The sequence below is a fragment of the Rhipicephalus microplus genome, chromosome 2 (genome assembly GCF_043290135.1).
Source record: "Rhipicephalus microplus isolate Deutch F79 chromosome 2, USDA_Rmic, whole genome shotgun sequence".
NCBI lineage: Eukaryota > Metazoa > Arthropoda > Arachnida > Ixodida > Ixodidae > Rhipicephalus > Rhipicephalus microplus.
The window spans coordinates 248451416-248465996 of record NC_134701.1 but is presented as its reverse complement, the minus strand read 5'-3'; the positions used below and the strand labels follow the sequence as shown (position 1 = coordinate 248465996).

At 45.2% G+C, this 14581-nt stretch overlaps 1 protein-coding gene across 10 annotated transcripts in view; it reads right to left on the bottom strand.

Moving 5' to 3' along the window:
• Positions 1 to 843: 843 nt before the first annotated feature.
• The window catches only part of LOC119170175 (cholecystokinin receptor type A), a 282014-nt gene continuing 268276 nt past the window's right edge, over positions 844 to 14581 (bottom strand). For 5 of the 10 annotated variants that reach the window (XM_075878795.1, XM_075878743.1, XM_037421255.2 and 2 more), the window contains exons 6-8: positions 9221 to 9319; positions 6056 to 6253; positions 844 to 1225 (exon numbers count right to left, since the gene is read on the bottom strand). In XM_075878795.1, the coding sequence (XP_075734910.1) occupies positions 6138 to 6253; positions 9221 to 9319 (215 nt within the window). In that variant the 3' untranslated portion in view covers positions 844 to 1225; positions 6056 to 6137. Of the gene's footprint in view, positions 1226 to 6055; positions 6254 to 9220; positions 9320 to 12884; positions 13108 to 14581 lie in introns of those variants that run through there. The other 5 variants (XM_075878752.1, XM_075878762.1, XM_075878771.1 and 2 more) reach the window with 5 other exon arrangements.

The following is a 14581-nucleotide window of genomic DNA, read 5'->3' as shown; positions in this document are numbered from 1 at the left end:
GTGCGAGTCAAGCGCGCCGATCACCTTCGCGAATGAAAACGGCGCACGGGTTACATTCCTTCAGAGTCTTAACAAACGGCTTAAACCTGTGCCTCCTTCACAAAAGCCTTGTTGCGTTTGCAGTTTGATAGCATGTCAATTGGAATTAATTTTTTTCCCGGTCTTTGATCTACCTTTTCCAATCTTTATGCGTCACCGCTTTTTTTCGGCATCGAACTTGGAAATGTAAATATTGTTCTAAACAGCACAATGGATCAAAGCGCACTGCGCGGGCCTGCCATCAAGACAAACACAGGTGGCGCTGGTTTTCTGCAACCCTTACAGGAGCTAGGCGGAGCAACCAGAAGGGGGCATTGCTGACCTTGGCCAACACCCGCCCGACAACACTTTCCAGTAAGTGTTGCCGTGGCGCCCACTGCTGCTTCTTTGGCCTTTAGCCATGCAGCATGTCAGTAACACGCACTCGGCATCAGTACTGTGGTCGGATGCTGCTTGTTAGTAGAGAAGCTTAATTGTACCTCAGTGCTTTCTCATTCCTCTTTCATAGAAGTGAGAGGGTGTTTTCATTTATCTCTCTCAGCACTTAATTCAAACCGAACCAGTCATGCGAGCGATTACACTAATGTTCAGCTGGGTAGTATCATAATTCTCTAAACGATAAGTCATTATTACTAAAACACGATGTGTTATGCAAGTGTATTAAAGTTTACAAAAATGAGCTGTCCATGCGCCACTGAAATGTGCTGTAAGGCTTTCTCACAGCAATACATATGAATAAAATAGCTTACGCGGCAAAAGCCGTAAGCAAGCGAATAAAAAAGTATAATCACTAGTAGCCAGGTGTAACGACGAATGAATAAAGGTTTTATTTATACAGATGACAACTGGGTGGGTGGGATGCACAAAGGCTTGACATGGAGTAGAGGATCGAGACAACATGCAGTAGATGATGAAAGATGACTTGGGCATTCTGTTTGACGACACAGTGCTGAGAAATGACACGTTTGGAATCGACCAACAATGACAGGAAAAAAATGAGCGCACACGATGTCCTCGCAAGCGTCACAAATATCACACAATCACGGCCACGAGAGAGAAGTCTGAGGAACGGAGAGCACGGTAGCTGGGATGCCAGCGCAATGTGTCCATCTCCGCACCACAGTCTTGTGCAACTCAAAGCACTGGTGACCTTTCGACGACGACGTCTTTCCACAGTGGCAAATACCTGGTGAAACACAAAAACACCCAAGCAAAACGAAGTGAGCAAGATCGAAGGGCCACAGGTTAATATGTGAGTGGCGAAGTAAAATCCAAGTAAGGCTTCTTCCATCCATGTACAATTGCCGCCACACAAACAATTAGAATAAATAAAATAAGCATCCGTAGAAGTGTACTTATAAAACATAAAAAACTACAAGTGTTAGAGACTACAAGTGCTAGCAAAGAAGACTACAAATGTTAGAAAAAGCAAGAAAAAAAAATTATCGACAAGTCGATGCTACATAATGCGAAGTCATCGTGCAGCCGTTTAGGCATTTTGATCTTGCGAGAAGCTGAGGCAAAAAACTTGAGAGACATGTATAGTGTTTAGTTACATACCACGTCGTGATTAGCGTGGCTGGCGCGGCGTGTTTCGTGCAGACCATTTCACATCAGCCGCCACAGAGGGAGCGTAGCACAACTGCCTCGCTAACTGGGAGTCCGCGGGAGGCAGCGAGTGGGTCCATTTCACAACAGCTCACGAACGACAGGATGGATGGATGGATGGATATGGCTATACCCTTTAGATCGGGCGGTGGCTAGCGCCACCAAGCCGTAATACTTAATGAACCAAAAACTAGATTTATTTTTTTCTTTTAAAAAGTGAGGTTGAGGATTCGTACTTTGCAGCCAAGGGTTTAATTTTCACTCGTGCCTTGACTTTAGCCACCAACGAGATAACCTCCTTCTAGTTAATTCTACCCGCTTAAAGTCTATTTTGCCCTCCCTGTCCCTAAACCTCAGTGCTTTGAGAAACTCTGCGCCATCACCCTGAACTATAGAGTGAAGCCCTCTACAGAACATTATCACGTGTACGGCAGCTTCTTCTTCCTCTTCACACGCACTGCATACCGTGTCTACCCCTTCGTATTTGTCTCGATATGTCTGGGTTCGCAATACTGCCATCCTGGCCTCAAACAGCAGAGAACTACCCCGAGTGTTATCATAGATCCTTTCCTTGGCAATTTCCTGCTTAAAAGTTCGATAGATCTCTAGTGCAGACTTCTCAATCATGCCAATTCTCCACATATCCGTCTCAGCTTCCTTCACCTTCTTCTTGACCGATAATTCTTTTTGGTTTGGCCCCCTGCTGTCTTCTAAGTATTTCCTTGTCAATATTCTCGTTCGCTTCCTCCATTTTGTATCGACATTCTTCTCGTACAAGTAGCTGAATACCTTCCTAGCCCAACGCTCCTCCCCCATTTCTCTCAATCGCTTCTCAAATTTTATTTTGCTGCTAGCTTCCCTGCCCTCAAATGATGTCCATACAATATCACCTTGTACTCCCTGATTTGGTGTATTCCCGTGAGATTCTAAGGCAATCCTACCTATTCCATGTTGCTTGATTTCTAATCTTGCTTGAACTTCTGATCTCATGCACAAGACCGCATTGCCGAGCGTCAGACCAGGAACCATGACCTATTTCCATATTCCTCTCACAACATCATACCTATTGTAATTCCACAGTGCCCTGTTTTTCATTACCGCTGCATTCCTGTTACCTTTAGTCGTCACGTGTATTTCGTGTTTCCTTAGGTACTCGGCCCCATTGCTTATCCGTACGCCGAGATATTTGTATTTATGCGTTATCTCTAGCGTGACCTCCTGTATTCTAAGCTCACTACCTTGATTGTCATTAAAAATCATGACTGCTGATTTTTCCGTTATGAATCTGAAATCTAACCTATCTCCCTCATTACCGCAGATGTCCACCGCTCTCTGCAAATCTTCCTTGTTGTCGGCCATTAGCACTATATCATCTGCGGCGTACATCAATGCTGGTAGTGCCTGTTCAATGAGTTTTCCTTGTTCGACGAAAGAGAGGTTGAAGCCCAGTCCACTTTCTTCTAATTTGGCCTCTAATCCTTGTAGGTACATCATGAATAATAAGGGTGACAGGGGGCACCCCTGCCTAAGCCCCCGTTTTACATCTGCAGGCTTGGATGCCTGTTTCTCCCACTTTATAACTTTTTAGTGACTACATCTGTGACTTTTTAGTGACTACATTTTTAGTGACTACATTAGTGACTACATCTTCCACGCCTAGTGTGTCCAGTATTTCCAACAATTCCTCTTGAACCACGCTATCGTACGCTCCCTGGATATCCAAAAATGCTAGCCACTGGGGCCTGTGTTCCTTTTCTGCTATTTCAATGCACTGCGTCAGTGAGAACAGATTGTCTTCCAACCTCCTGTGTCTCCGAAACCCATTCTGCAGTTCCCCCAGCACCCCCTCATCCTCTGTCCATGCCTGCAGTCTTTTCTTCATAATCTGCATCACCAGCCTGTAGACAACTGATGTCACTGTTGCAGGACGGTAATTGTTTATGTCAGCTTTATCCCCCTTTCCTTGATAGATCATGCTCATCCTGATAAGTTTCTATTCATTGGGAACTTCACCATCTATTATTATTTTGCTCACTGCCTCTCTCGGTGCCTGCTTAGACTTCGGACCTAATGTCTTTATCAGCATAATGGGAATGCCATCTGGGCCTGTTGATGTACTACTAGGAACCCTTTTCTCAGCCCTTTTCCACTCTCGTTGTGAAAAATGGAGCCATTGCGCCACTTGATTCATCCTTGTCTATTGTGGTGCATAAAGCACTTCTTTGTTGAAATTCTTTTGTCACCCCTGTTCATACATATTCAATAGCTTCGTCCCCTTCTAGCCTAGCACCTTGAGCTGTAGTTATAAACCTCTGCTCTAGGCTCGTCTCTTTTCTTAGAGAGTTTAGATGGTTCCAAAATTTCGCAGCTGCCTTTCTACCTTTTTTATGTACTTCTGCCAGCCACTGAGCTACCTTTCTTCTGATCTTTTCATTGATCAGAAGAAATGCATCCCTTCTACAGCTTAGAAAGATTTTCCACTTTCTTTCAACATCATCTGTCGGTTCAACCCGCTGCTTAGCATGTCTATGTTCCCCGGAGGCTTCCTGACATTTTGCTATGGCTCTCTTTACTTCCTCATCCCGCCAAATTTTGGGTTTGTGAGCGCTACAGTAGCGCCGCGGGTGGCCGCCGCCGAGGAACCTCTCGTCTCACCGCTGCAATTCCCTCCTGTTCTCCGGGTAGCTCAGTGGTAAACACTTTGCATTCACGACGTAATTTCCTCGTCACGCTCTCCTCCCTATCACCGTCTTTCATCCTCCGCTACGCTCCGCGTTTGCCCTTTCTCGTTCGCTCTACCGGTTACGGCGACGTTTCTCGAGGCAAAACGGGTGCCTAAGAGCTGTGCTTCAAAGCTTGGAGATCGCTTGAGGTTCGCGTTCAAGAGGTGAACGTAATAGCATAATCGCAGAAAGGAACATTTGTGCGCGTCATATTGGCTACTACAAACTATCCTAGAACGCCTACTGCAAGGATGGTTGCGAAGTGCCCACTAAGCCATCACTCTTTTTTTTTTCCTTTTGCGAATTGGTGAAGTGCTCCCTTCACATCCGTAAGTTGCCACGGGCAGTTGCCTAGCTGCACATTTCGCAAGGCAGCTTTAAACCACCAATGTCTTGCGCCCTTGATATGATTTGGCGCCTGGTGCTATTCTACAATATTGCCATGCAATATATCATGTCTCACTAGCAACGCACCGCACATAACCACAAATCCTGGCCTCCTCTTGTATAAGGTTGCGCACCTTAAATAGGCACTAAAGAGAAGTACAGTTTTTTTTTATATATTATTATATACAGTTGCACGATTCCAAAAATACTATCGTTACCACGAGACGACGCTTGGTAAGCGTGCAAACGCGCAAAAAAAAAAAAAACGCGAGCGGCAACGCCAATTCGAAGTTCCGGGATCTAACACTATGACGTCATTAATTTTAAAAGCGTCTACTGAGTTTTAATTGATAAAATTGAAGTACATTGTCATCTATGGGCGCCATAGACCTACCATACGAAGTTTCAGATAATTTCATCACGCAATGGTGCAAAAATGGGAAGAAAAAAAAACGTTTTGATATTAGTGACTATGGCGCAAAATTTAAGAATGGAACTATACTACCTTAGCGTTCTCCGCTAACAAGAAAATTATCAAAGTGAAACTTATGCCATTAGGGTTTTCTGAATGCTGTCTATCCATCTTAGCCGAGTCATTGTTGCTCTTTCGTGTCTGTTTAGTGGCGTGAAACACCCGCGGGTGAGGCCAGTGCCTGGGCCAGTTCGAACGCGTCCCTTTTAATAACTGTAATAGTTTTAGATACATAAAGCGTACATTTATTAGGAGCAGCAGTAATGGTTAGCTGAGAAAATGACGTTTATTTCTGCATAGTTTCAGGTTAGGCAGGTATGTTTTCTCGCATATTAAAGTGTGGGAGAAAATCGCCTCATCTTGTCCCGCGCCACAGGTACGAATAGTGCTATGAGAAATTAGAAACGAATACAGTTCGTTCAGACATAAAGAAAAGAAGAACAGGCTTTATTTTTGCTAATTTGGGTTGTCCTAATTATTTATTTATTCATTCATTTATTTGTTAATTTATTCCCTGTGTGTGCGTGTACATGTGTATGCAAGCCAGTCAGTCATTGTGTAAGTAAGATAGAGACTGTGTGTGTGTCTATAGCGTGAATTGAAGTGAAATTAACTTTGCACTCATGCTCGCCATCATCAACAAGGACACCAACGGACAAACTTATAGCTTGATGATGCCGTTGTAGCGTTTTTTAGGACTTACATACTATTCGTCTATAGTCATATATGATGCTTTTCATCGCGCATTCGACAACACACTCCGTGGAAGATAACAAACGCCCTCTAGCTTAAACTCGGTGTTGACGGAAACGCACGGATGCATTACCTTGGTGCGCGGATCTTGGTACATCCGCCTTTGCAGCACCATTTGTTTCCGGGCGGAAGCGAGGCCGTCCGGCACGGCACACTCAGGACTCGGTGTCGCTGGCGTTCCCCGCGCGCCGGCCGCAATACGTGGACATATTGCAGGACGACGAGGACTCGCCGTCAGCCAGGGAAGTCGCCGGTAACTTGCACACGGCTGCTACGCATACAAAGATGAAAATAAAAAAAAGTAAGGTTGCGAATGAATTTGACACCCATAAAAAGGTGACAGGAAACGTGCGTGTCTACGTCACACACGCACACACAGTGGGAGCCTTTATTTACCGGAAGGCAGAGGAGAGGTTGGCCTGAGCTGCAGATAAGCATACGAGTTAATACGGTGGCATCGCGTTATAGCGCTGTGACGCAAGTTTGTTGGCATGCTATGCTGCGAAACAAAGAATGCGTGGACATAAGAAGAGAGTGCAAGCAGTATGTGTTCGAGCTCAGTGCATGCTTGTTCACATTGTCTCCACGTGCCTCACGTTGTTTGCAAAACATTTAGTAGGATCAATTACCCTACTTGACAGAAACGATGGATCGCATGCTTTGCTGTATTCCCCCCCCCCCCACCCTCCTTTCTTCACAAAAGCCGCTATTCGTTTGATGCATTACCTAAGCGCAAAGCGACTAATGTCTCATCAGCTTATTCCCTGCTTTCCTACCGTCAATATTATCAATGTCATACCTTCGGTTACATCAACCATTGAATATTCAATAATCCTCTCCACTCCGATACCCGAAGACCCTGAAAATACACGCCTTTCATTGGTTCAATCGGGCGAATACGCCAGTATCGCATTTCTGTGTTTACAGGAGTTTTCGAATTCTTCTTAAAGCATGCACAAGCTTCTTTTTGTGGTGAAGATTCGCTCCGGTATTATTTTTTTTTTTTGACCACAGGCAACTAGCTTGGGCTTCAAATGGCAATCCGCCGATCCTTGAGCGTGCACAATACACAATCTTACTTTCGTTTTTTTATATATTGACTGCATACAATTCGTTGTCCATGTGTATCGAAGATCCGTTCAGAACATCCCCAACTAAACGCCGCAGGCAAACTGCAGCCATATTCTCTATTCCGCATGCAATCGAGCAAGATCCCGCTTAGAAGGCTTTGACGAAATCCGGGACGCCGAAGACGTTGACTAACGCCAACCACTCGCCGAAACCACCCCTCAGGGCTTCTTTATGGCTGAAGCCGGAATCGTCCAATACACTTGTTCGTTGCCGGGAACCGTAAACAGCGCGACGGCAAGCACCGTTTCGTTGCCGCCGGCGAAGATACGCAGGCTTCCTGCAAGGCGCGAAGACCTCTTATTACGAGGCACGTCACACGCTTCGGAAGTCCGGTCCCAGCCGCAGGCCACGTATCCGCCGGCAGCGAATAGCGTTCCACCAACGTGTTATGGCCGTAACGGGCGGCACACCTCACAGCGGTAAAGATGTAACTTGGAAGAGTGGACTTGGGCGAAGCGACCCATCAGAATGAGGTATTTCTTTCATGCTGGTACAGATGTCTTCTTTTTATCTCGTGGCTGAGTCGTGGCGGATGACGCGATCAATAGCGATGGAGGACAGCGCGTACGAGAACCTCCACTTTCATATATAACTTCATTAGCATTTTACCCGCCCTTGCGCTCAGTTCGGTTCGTGTGTAAGGATGCGCACGTATCGACTGTTCTCGCTGAACTATCGATCGAAATAGGGTATTTTTTTATTAGTGTGATAAACTAAAATGACTTGTTCGCGGTGTGCCGTTCGCCGTAGAGGCGTATGAAATAGTTAACCACTGGAGAAGTAGCTGCGAACGTTTAGAGACTCCGAAAGCAAATGAAACGCACGAGACACGTGTCGCGAGTCACGACTTTGCCAATAAGAAGCAAAACCATTCGCAACTTTCACCGCCTAGAGAGGGCGCTGGTGCAAGCCCAACATGGCTGTCGTTTGGGGGATCGTGCAGCCGGCGCGCCGGCAGCCGCCACCGGTGTGCCCGTCACTCCGACCTGTGTAGTATTTTCGGCTGCAGCCACCGTGTTGTCAAGGCTTTGCTGAGAATGTTATTGACTCTAGCACGTATTCTATCCCACACTGCGTTTGAGAAACGCGTGTGGGGCGTATATTTGTGGAAAAGAAGTTTCGAACGCCAGGCACATCGTCTGATGTGGTGTACAGCTTTGTGAACGCTGCTCGTGCCACGGCCGGGGAAGACCGAGCGCCCGTGCTCGTGCAAAGCAGGAAACTTCGCATTTGACTGCACGGCGTCTGCACAGTGCACCATCCAACACATTTTGTGATTCTTCTAGCTCAGCGAGCAAGCCATAAAGAGTAAATCGTTGCTACTACGACTCGCAATACCTCTCCGTCTTCAGAATAACCGTAGTAGAAATTGCCAGCGACAAAATATAAAGCACCAGCGAACCGCCAAAGTGAGACCGACTGAACGATGGCATGGCTGCGTGGACATTCCCCAAATGACAGTTACGACAGATGCCGCATGGCGACGCCACCACCTGTGAAAGTTGTGAATGTGCTTGCGGCGATTGTGAGAAACTACGATTGTGAAAACACGCACGTGCACACGCACCAACACACACACACACGCGCGCACGCCCGCTTAACGTATAGTCAATGTGCTTGCACCGCATGGATGATTCTCACGCGTGAACACCGAGCACGGTCCGGTACGAACAAGTTTTTTGAAAGCATCTTAAGAAGAGCTATCCACAAGGGCGACACCGCGAGGCGCTTCCACGTGGAACAATTAGTCCTTGAATAAAAACAAAAAATCCAATCATGTGGCGTATTCCTTACATTCTTTCTTTTTCCTGTTATTCCTTCCGATGCACCACATTCTCTTGTTTGACACTCACAGAACAGCAAGGGTCGTCTTAGTAGCCTGTCCACAGCAATGTGTCTACAAAATTCACCGTATATATAGTCTTGAGTTGTAGTTCATTCACTGCACAGAAGTGGTTAGGAAAAGTTGAAAAGCCGCATCGGCAAAAGTTGACTTGTAATAAGAGAGTTAGTATTGAAGGACTCGTATTATTATTCACTACGCTTCCTCGGAAGAAAATGGTTAGTTGTTAGTAATACAGTTTTCTTGAGCGTTCTTCTTGTTTACCGTGCTTTTGGTCAGCGACTTCATTTATATCGTTGGTCGGTTTCTCTTCTTTCAGACTGGACAGGCGGCTTGTGAGCGTACTCCGTAAAGATCCTTTACCTAAATGCAAAAGAGGAAATATATCGATTTTCTGAAACCCGGAGAGTAAGGTACAAACAACAAAAACAAAAAAACACAAACTTCCAGAACAAGACCCAGACCAAAAAGAAAAGCGCTAACCGCAGCACCGTGCCCTCGTAATAACAATAAAATATTCGCGGTTCGCCTAAATGGCCTTCATATTTATTTTCGTATGACTGCCGCATCAATGTGGTTCCTGAATATTTAAGGAATCGTCATAGCGGCAGCCGTTTCTCGCGAGGGCATAGATATGATGAGTCTGCTGTCAAGGATATGAGTAGGCTATGAAAAAAAGACAGGCATTAACATTTTATATACCCCTCGGAAGGATCATATACCTTTGAAAGAGGTCCTTCGTTCATACCTCGATGCTCTTTTCGCCTATTTGGCCACTAACTCGATGATCCAGCGATAAGAATGATACACTTTTTCACCTCCACTATTATAGTTGTGTGCGCTCTGTGATTTAGACAACGTTAGTAAGCGCTTAGAGGTCGCTTTGTTTTCAGGTACTCTTAGATTTTAGAAGCATCAGAAAACTTCCTTTGAATGCGACGTCGAGGACTTAATAATAACCTTACTATATAAAGGCACCAGAATTTTAAGAACTCGGGGCACGATGTTCTTATTAGCGTCATTTCTAGCAACGCTTGAACGACTTCATGAAGTATATGCGTATTAACACAGTTACAGTCAACGCTGTCAGTGTCACACGCATCCTCACGGCATTTGAATAAAGTGCCTCAAACTGTGGCATCACGGTACGTTGGACGCTTGCTTCAAGAACAAACAAACAAACAAACAAACAAACAAACAAACAAACGAACGAACAAACAAACTGACAAACAAAGAGACAATGAAAGTGTTTGCACAGAGACATCGACTCTTGCAATTCTGGTATTACTGATAGTAAGTTTTGTGCGCCTGAATTGACTCTAAACCCAGGCGAAACGCTTCTATACGTGTCAGCAAAGATGCAATTTCACCGGAGTAGCTGGAGTCGGGTTAGCGCAGTTTGCAGTGGCAGTGGTTAGTGCGCCAAGCTGGCAAATAGGCGAGAAACATGATGAAAGAGGGAGTTAGACATACGCCGAGGATGAGGTCGAGGCACCCGCATGAACTTCGCCGGAGGCAATTCATCAATTTCACCATGACGCCTTTTTGAATCGAGTTCTACTGAATACGGTTCTCGAAATAGAAATCGCTCCTGGTGTGTACAAAAGTTTGATTCTCCGAGGGCCTTTAGAAGTGAACGCAAGAACTATAACTCGTAATAGCATGCCGTTCCAGACGATTTCACTTTCGCGAATGTGCTTCTGTTTTCCGTCGGTGCTGTCCCTGCTGCTCCGCATGGTATTTTCCAATAAGCGTCTTCGGAATCTTCCTTGGAAACTGGAAATTGAATATCTACGCGTGTAGTCTATAGCAGTAATATGACGCAAGCACGTGTCATCTCAGAATTACTGTCTTTATTTTGATTCACGAGAACCATGAACTCTGAAATGTTCGTGGTCTCGAACCTCTCACTTTGGTGCGAAAAACTGAAATGCGAACAATTTGGAGGGCGCATTATCGCCTGCACCGTTTCATTCATACTCAAAGCGTGCATTTTAAGTAACATACTTCGCTGTTCACGTTTCGAGCTGCTTTGTTTCTCGCGGACTGTCTATGTCACCTTCTTCAATTTTAGTCGTTAAGTAATCAAGATATATGTGACATCTTGCTTTCTGTAATCATTCCGTTGATGACGCCAGGCATCGTTAATCACACCGCGTCGGCTGCCTTCGTAATTGGCGTCCTGTTCTTCTTCTCTAATGATAATAATTATTTGAGTTTTACATCCCAAAACTCCCATATACGAATATAAGAGACGCCACAGTAGAGGTCTCCGGAAATTCTTGACCCTGTGGCGTTTTCTTTAACGTGCGCATAAATCAAGGTAGCCGCAAGCATTTTCGCCTCCGTTGAAGGTGGGGCCGCCGCTGCCGGGATTCGATCCCGCGACCTGCGGGTCAGCCGTCGAGGACATTGGCAACTAAGCCGCCGTGGCAGGTGTCTTCTTTTTTAAATACTCCGATAGAAAACAAAGACTAATGGGCCTTCTGGGAATCACGAAACCTCACAACATAAGGCGTATAGAGAGGTAAATTAAATGGGGCAATAGGATTACAACCGTTCACGTGTGCTTAGTTATATATATATATATATATATATATATATATATATATATATATATATATATATATATATATATATATATATATATATATATATATATATATATATATATATATATATATATAGCACATTAAGAAATCTAGAGACGCGATTTAATAGGTGGTGAAGAAATGTTTTCCACTGCGCAGAAAACACTCGTAAAGTGGCCCGACGTAACAGTGCTGTTCTGTACACCAGAGGTCGAAATTTAAATTTAGCGGTGCCAGAACTGCAACACCACATGGACAGGTTTCTTTTCTCACTCTCTCTCTCCTTCTCCGAGATAGATGCAGGTTTCGCACCTATTTTAAGCATAGTTTTGACAGACGCTGTTTAAGTGTCAACGCCCCATCAATCACTTTGATTAAGCTGTCATTTTGAATGATAGAGTCACACATTCTGTTGTCAGTAGTCGTCGGCACGTTAAAGCGGATTGCGTCATTCATACAGGTTTGAAATGCTAGAAACGCAGGCGTACTGATATTGGTGGAGCTGCACCTACCCAGAACAGGTACTGGCTATGTGCAGCATGAAAGGGGAGTCACCAAATTCATTAAGCACTGATTTCTCGTTAAAATTCGACTTCGCGCAATTTCTTATTCAGAGAAGGTTGATTTGACAATAAATGCCATTAGAATATTGGCGGCTATAAATTTTACAATCGTTTTACAGAGCACTTCAATTCATTTTAAGGCGGTGGCATTCTATATTTGTCTCAGTCTGAAAAATTCACAGCGCTGTGAATATCTACCTCTGTTGCGGACATTCGGGAAGGGAAAATCAAGCGAAATGTACCAACGGCATGCTTCGGATGAAAGCACATTTATGTCCATCCCCTCTGGACGTATAGACGGAAGACAGGTATTTTAGGGAACGAAAGTATTTATTCTTATGCAACAGCGTTTGATCCTATCTACATTTGTCTGAGCCTGCGAAATTCACAGTGCGGTGAACCTTTGCACCAGCTGCAAACGTCCGGATATATAAAATGCAGCAATGAAGTGCGCAAGACGTGAGTCTATATTTATGTCCGTGCTTTCTCCGCACGTGGCTTTCCAAATGCAATGACTCTTTGAGGCATCAGCGTGGGCCAGGTATCTTAGAACAGGCAATTTTTTTTTTGTAGACGTAGACGTTCGACTAAAGCCTTGAAGCAAAAAGAATGGCAGTGGTGCGAGAAGCAGGCCGCGAGTTGCACTCGGCATTATTGCAGTCCTAAATGTGCCAGTTGAGACAAAAAGCAGACTTGCATCCAGAGAGTAAATGGCGTGCGAAGCGGTGGTATAGCCAGTGAGCTTCTTTTGTCTTCGCCATTTTGTTTTGTTACCTCACAGTCTTTTCCTCGGCCACGCTGCCTGCATTAAGGGTTGATATGGCGCTGCGTCACACCTCCCGCTTCCACGGTGGCATGTCGGCAGAAGTGGGTGAACAGTCTTCGGCGGAGTCCGGCCGCCGAGACCTCTTCGTCGTCGGTCTTCCGGGCTGGCCGTGGCGGCCAGTGCCATCGCTGCGGCAGCGATGGAGAGACGACCTCCCTGCAAGTACGACACCTGTGGTCGCGCAGTCACGTGCACCGTCATTTACCGGTGCTCTCGAAGGTGTCTATAGCGTTTATCCGTAAGGCTGTAAGCCTAATAGAACTGACACCTTGGCGATAAAGAGAGAGAAACAACAATAAACGAAACGGCAAGCTTCAGAGAAATTACATCCTCTGCTCTAGATGGCAGCTAAGAGTCCTCTGGCTTTAACGGCATCTTCGGCTTAGCTCAAACATCCAGGACCAGCTACAAGTGAAACCTGGGCGAGTTTGTAAAATTTCACGAGCGTCTTAAAGCGTAAAGAGGACGAAGACAACAAAGACCCAAGAAGGTAGAACAAGCTGGGCGCTATTGTTGTCTGGTCTGTCTACCGTTTCCTGTATTCGACTTTTTTACACCGGTTAATCTCCCTGCATTTCCTTTTCTACCATTTCTTCTTCTCTGACAAGTACATTCGTGATGGCCTGATATAAGAAAGGGATGTGCGTAGCATTCCATCCTTGCTGAGGAATACGCTGAAACGGTTCTTAAACCAAACGAGTACGGTGAAAGCCCATGATTCGGAGGTATATTGCGCCTGGGCCAAGTCGGCCGTCCCACGAATCTAAAGAAAAAAGAAGAATGTCACATAATGTGGAAATATATTGAAGAATGCCGAATTCGCACGACGGTGTCGCTGTTAAAGGAAAGCCTTATCTTGTGCACTGATCTAACAATAGTAACTGCTTTCCTCGGAAAGAAAGAAAGAAAGAAAGAAAGAAAGAAAGAAAGAAAGAAAGAAAGAAAGAAAGAAAGAAAGGAAGTAAGTAAGTTGCACCGCTCCGCGTTCATAGATCACGTCAGCGAAGTCGCGATTTTGTTATCACAGCTCTGATGGGCTGTAAACGCGTTTTCCCATAGCACCGTGGTGGCTTCACAAATTATCACATTTTCATTTAATATAGCAACTGTGATATAAACTACTAACAGACTGCAGATCTATAAACGAGCCATTTCGCGAACGCCCCTGGGGCACAGTAATGCGTGAGCAGAAAGCAGAGTCATAAAAGGAAAGCGCGAAGAACGAAGAAAATAGCAGCTGAGTGATGGAAAGCAATAACGTTTTGCAGGAAGTGAGCGGCAGGCAGCTATTTCGGGAGCAGTAAATAGAGCGTGAAGGGCGGTCCACTGTTATTATTACTAGGGTAAACTCCTTTGAACGAACGTCGCCTCGGCGAATATTTCAGCATAACGAACTTTTATAGGTACGGCTTTGTGCTCTCCCATAGTAGAGTACCTATAGTACTCTAAATCGTTAACCACTTTTTCTAAACACGCAGAAAATGTCCGTCGCTTTTCCCGTGCATTCTATGCAGAAATATTTCGGTCGAGTGAATTTTTAAACAATGAATATTTCAGTCTAACGCCAACCCGGGCTCATTTGTGAGATCAATTCACTGAAGTGTTGTGCTACGGAGCAGTGTCATTGCCGAAACGAGCTGCCCCC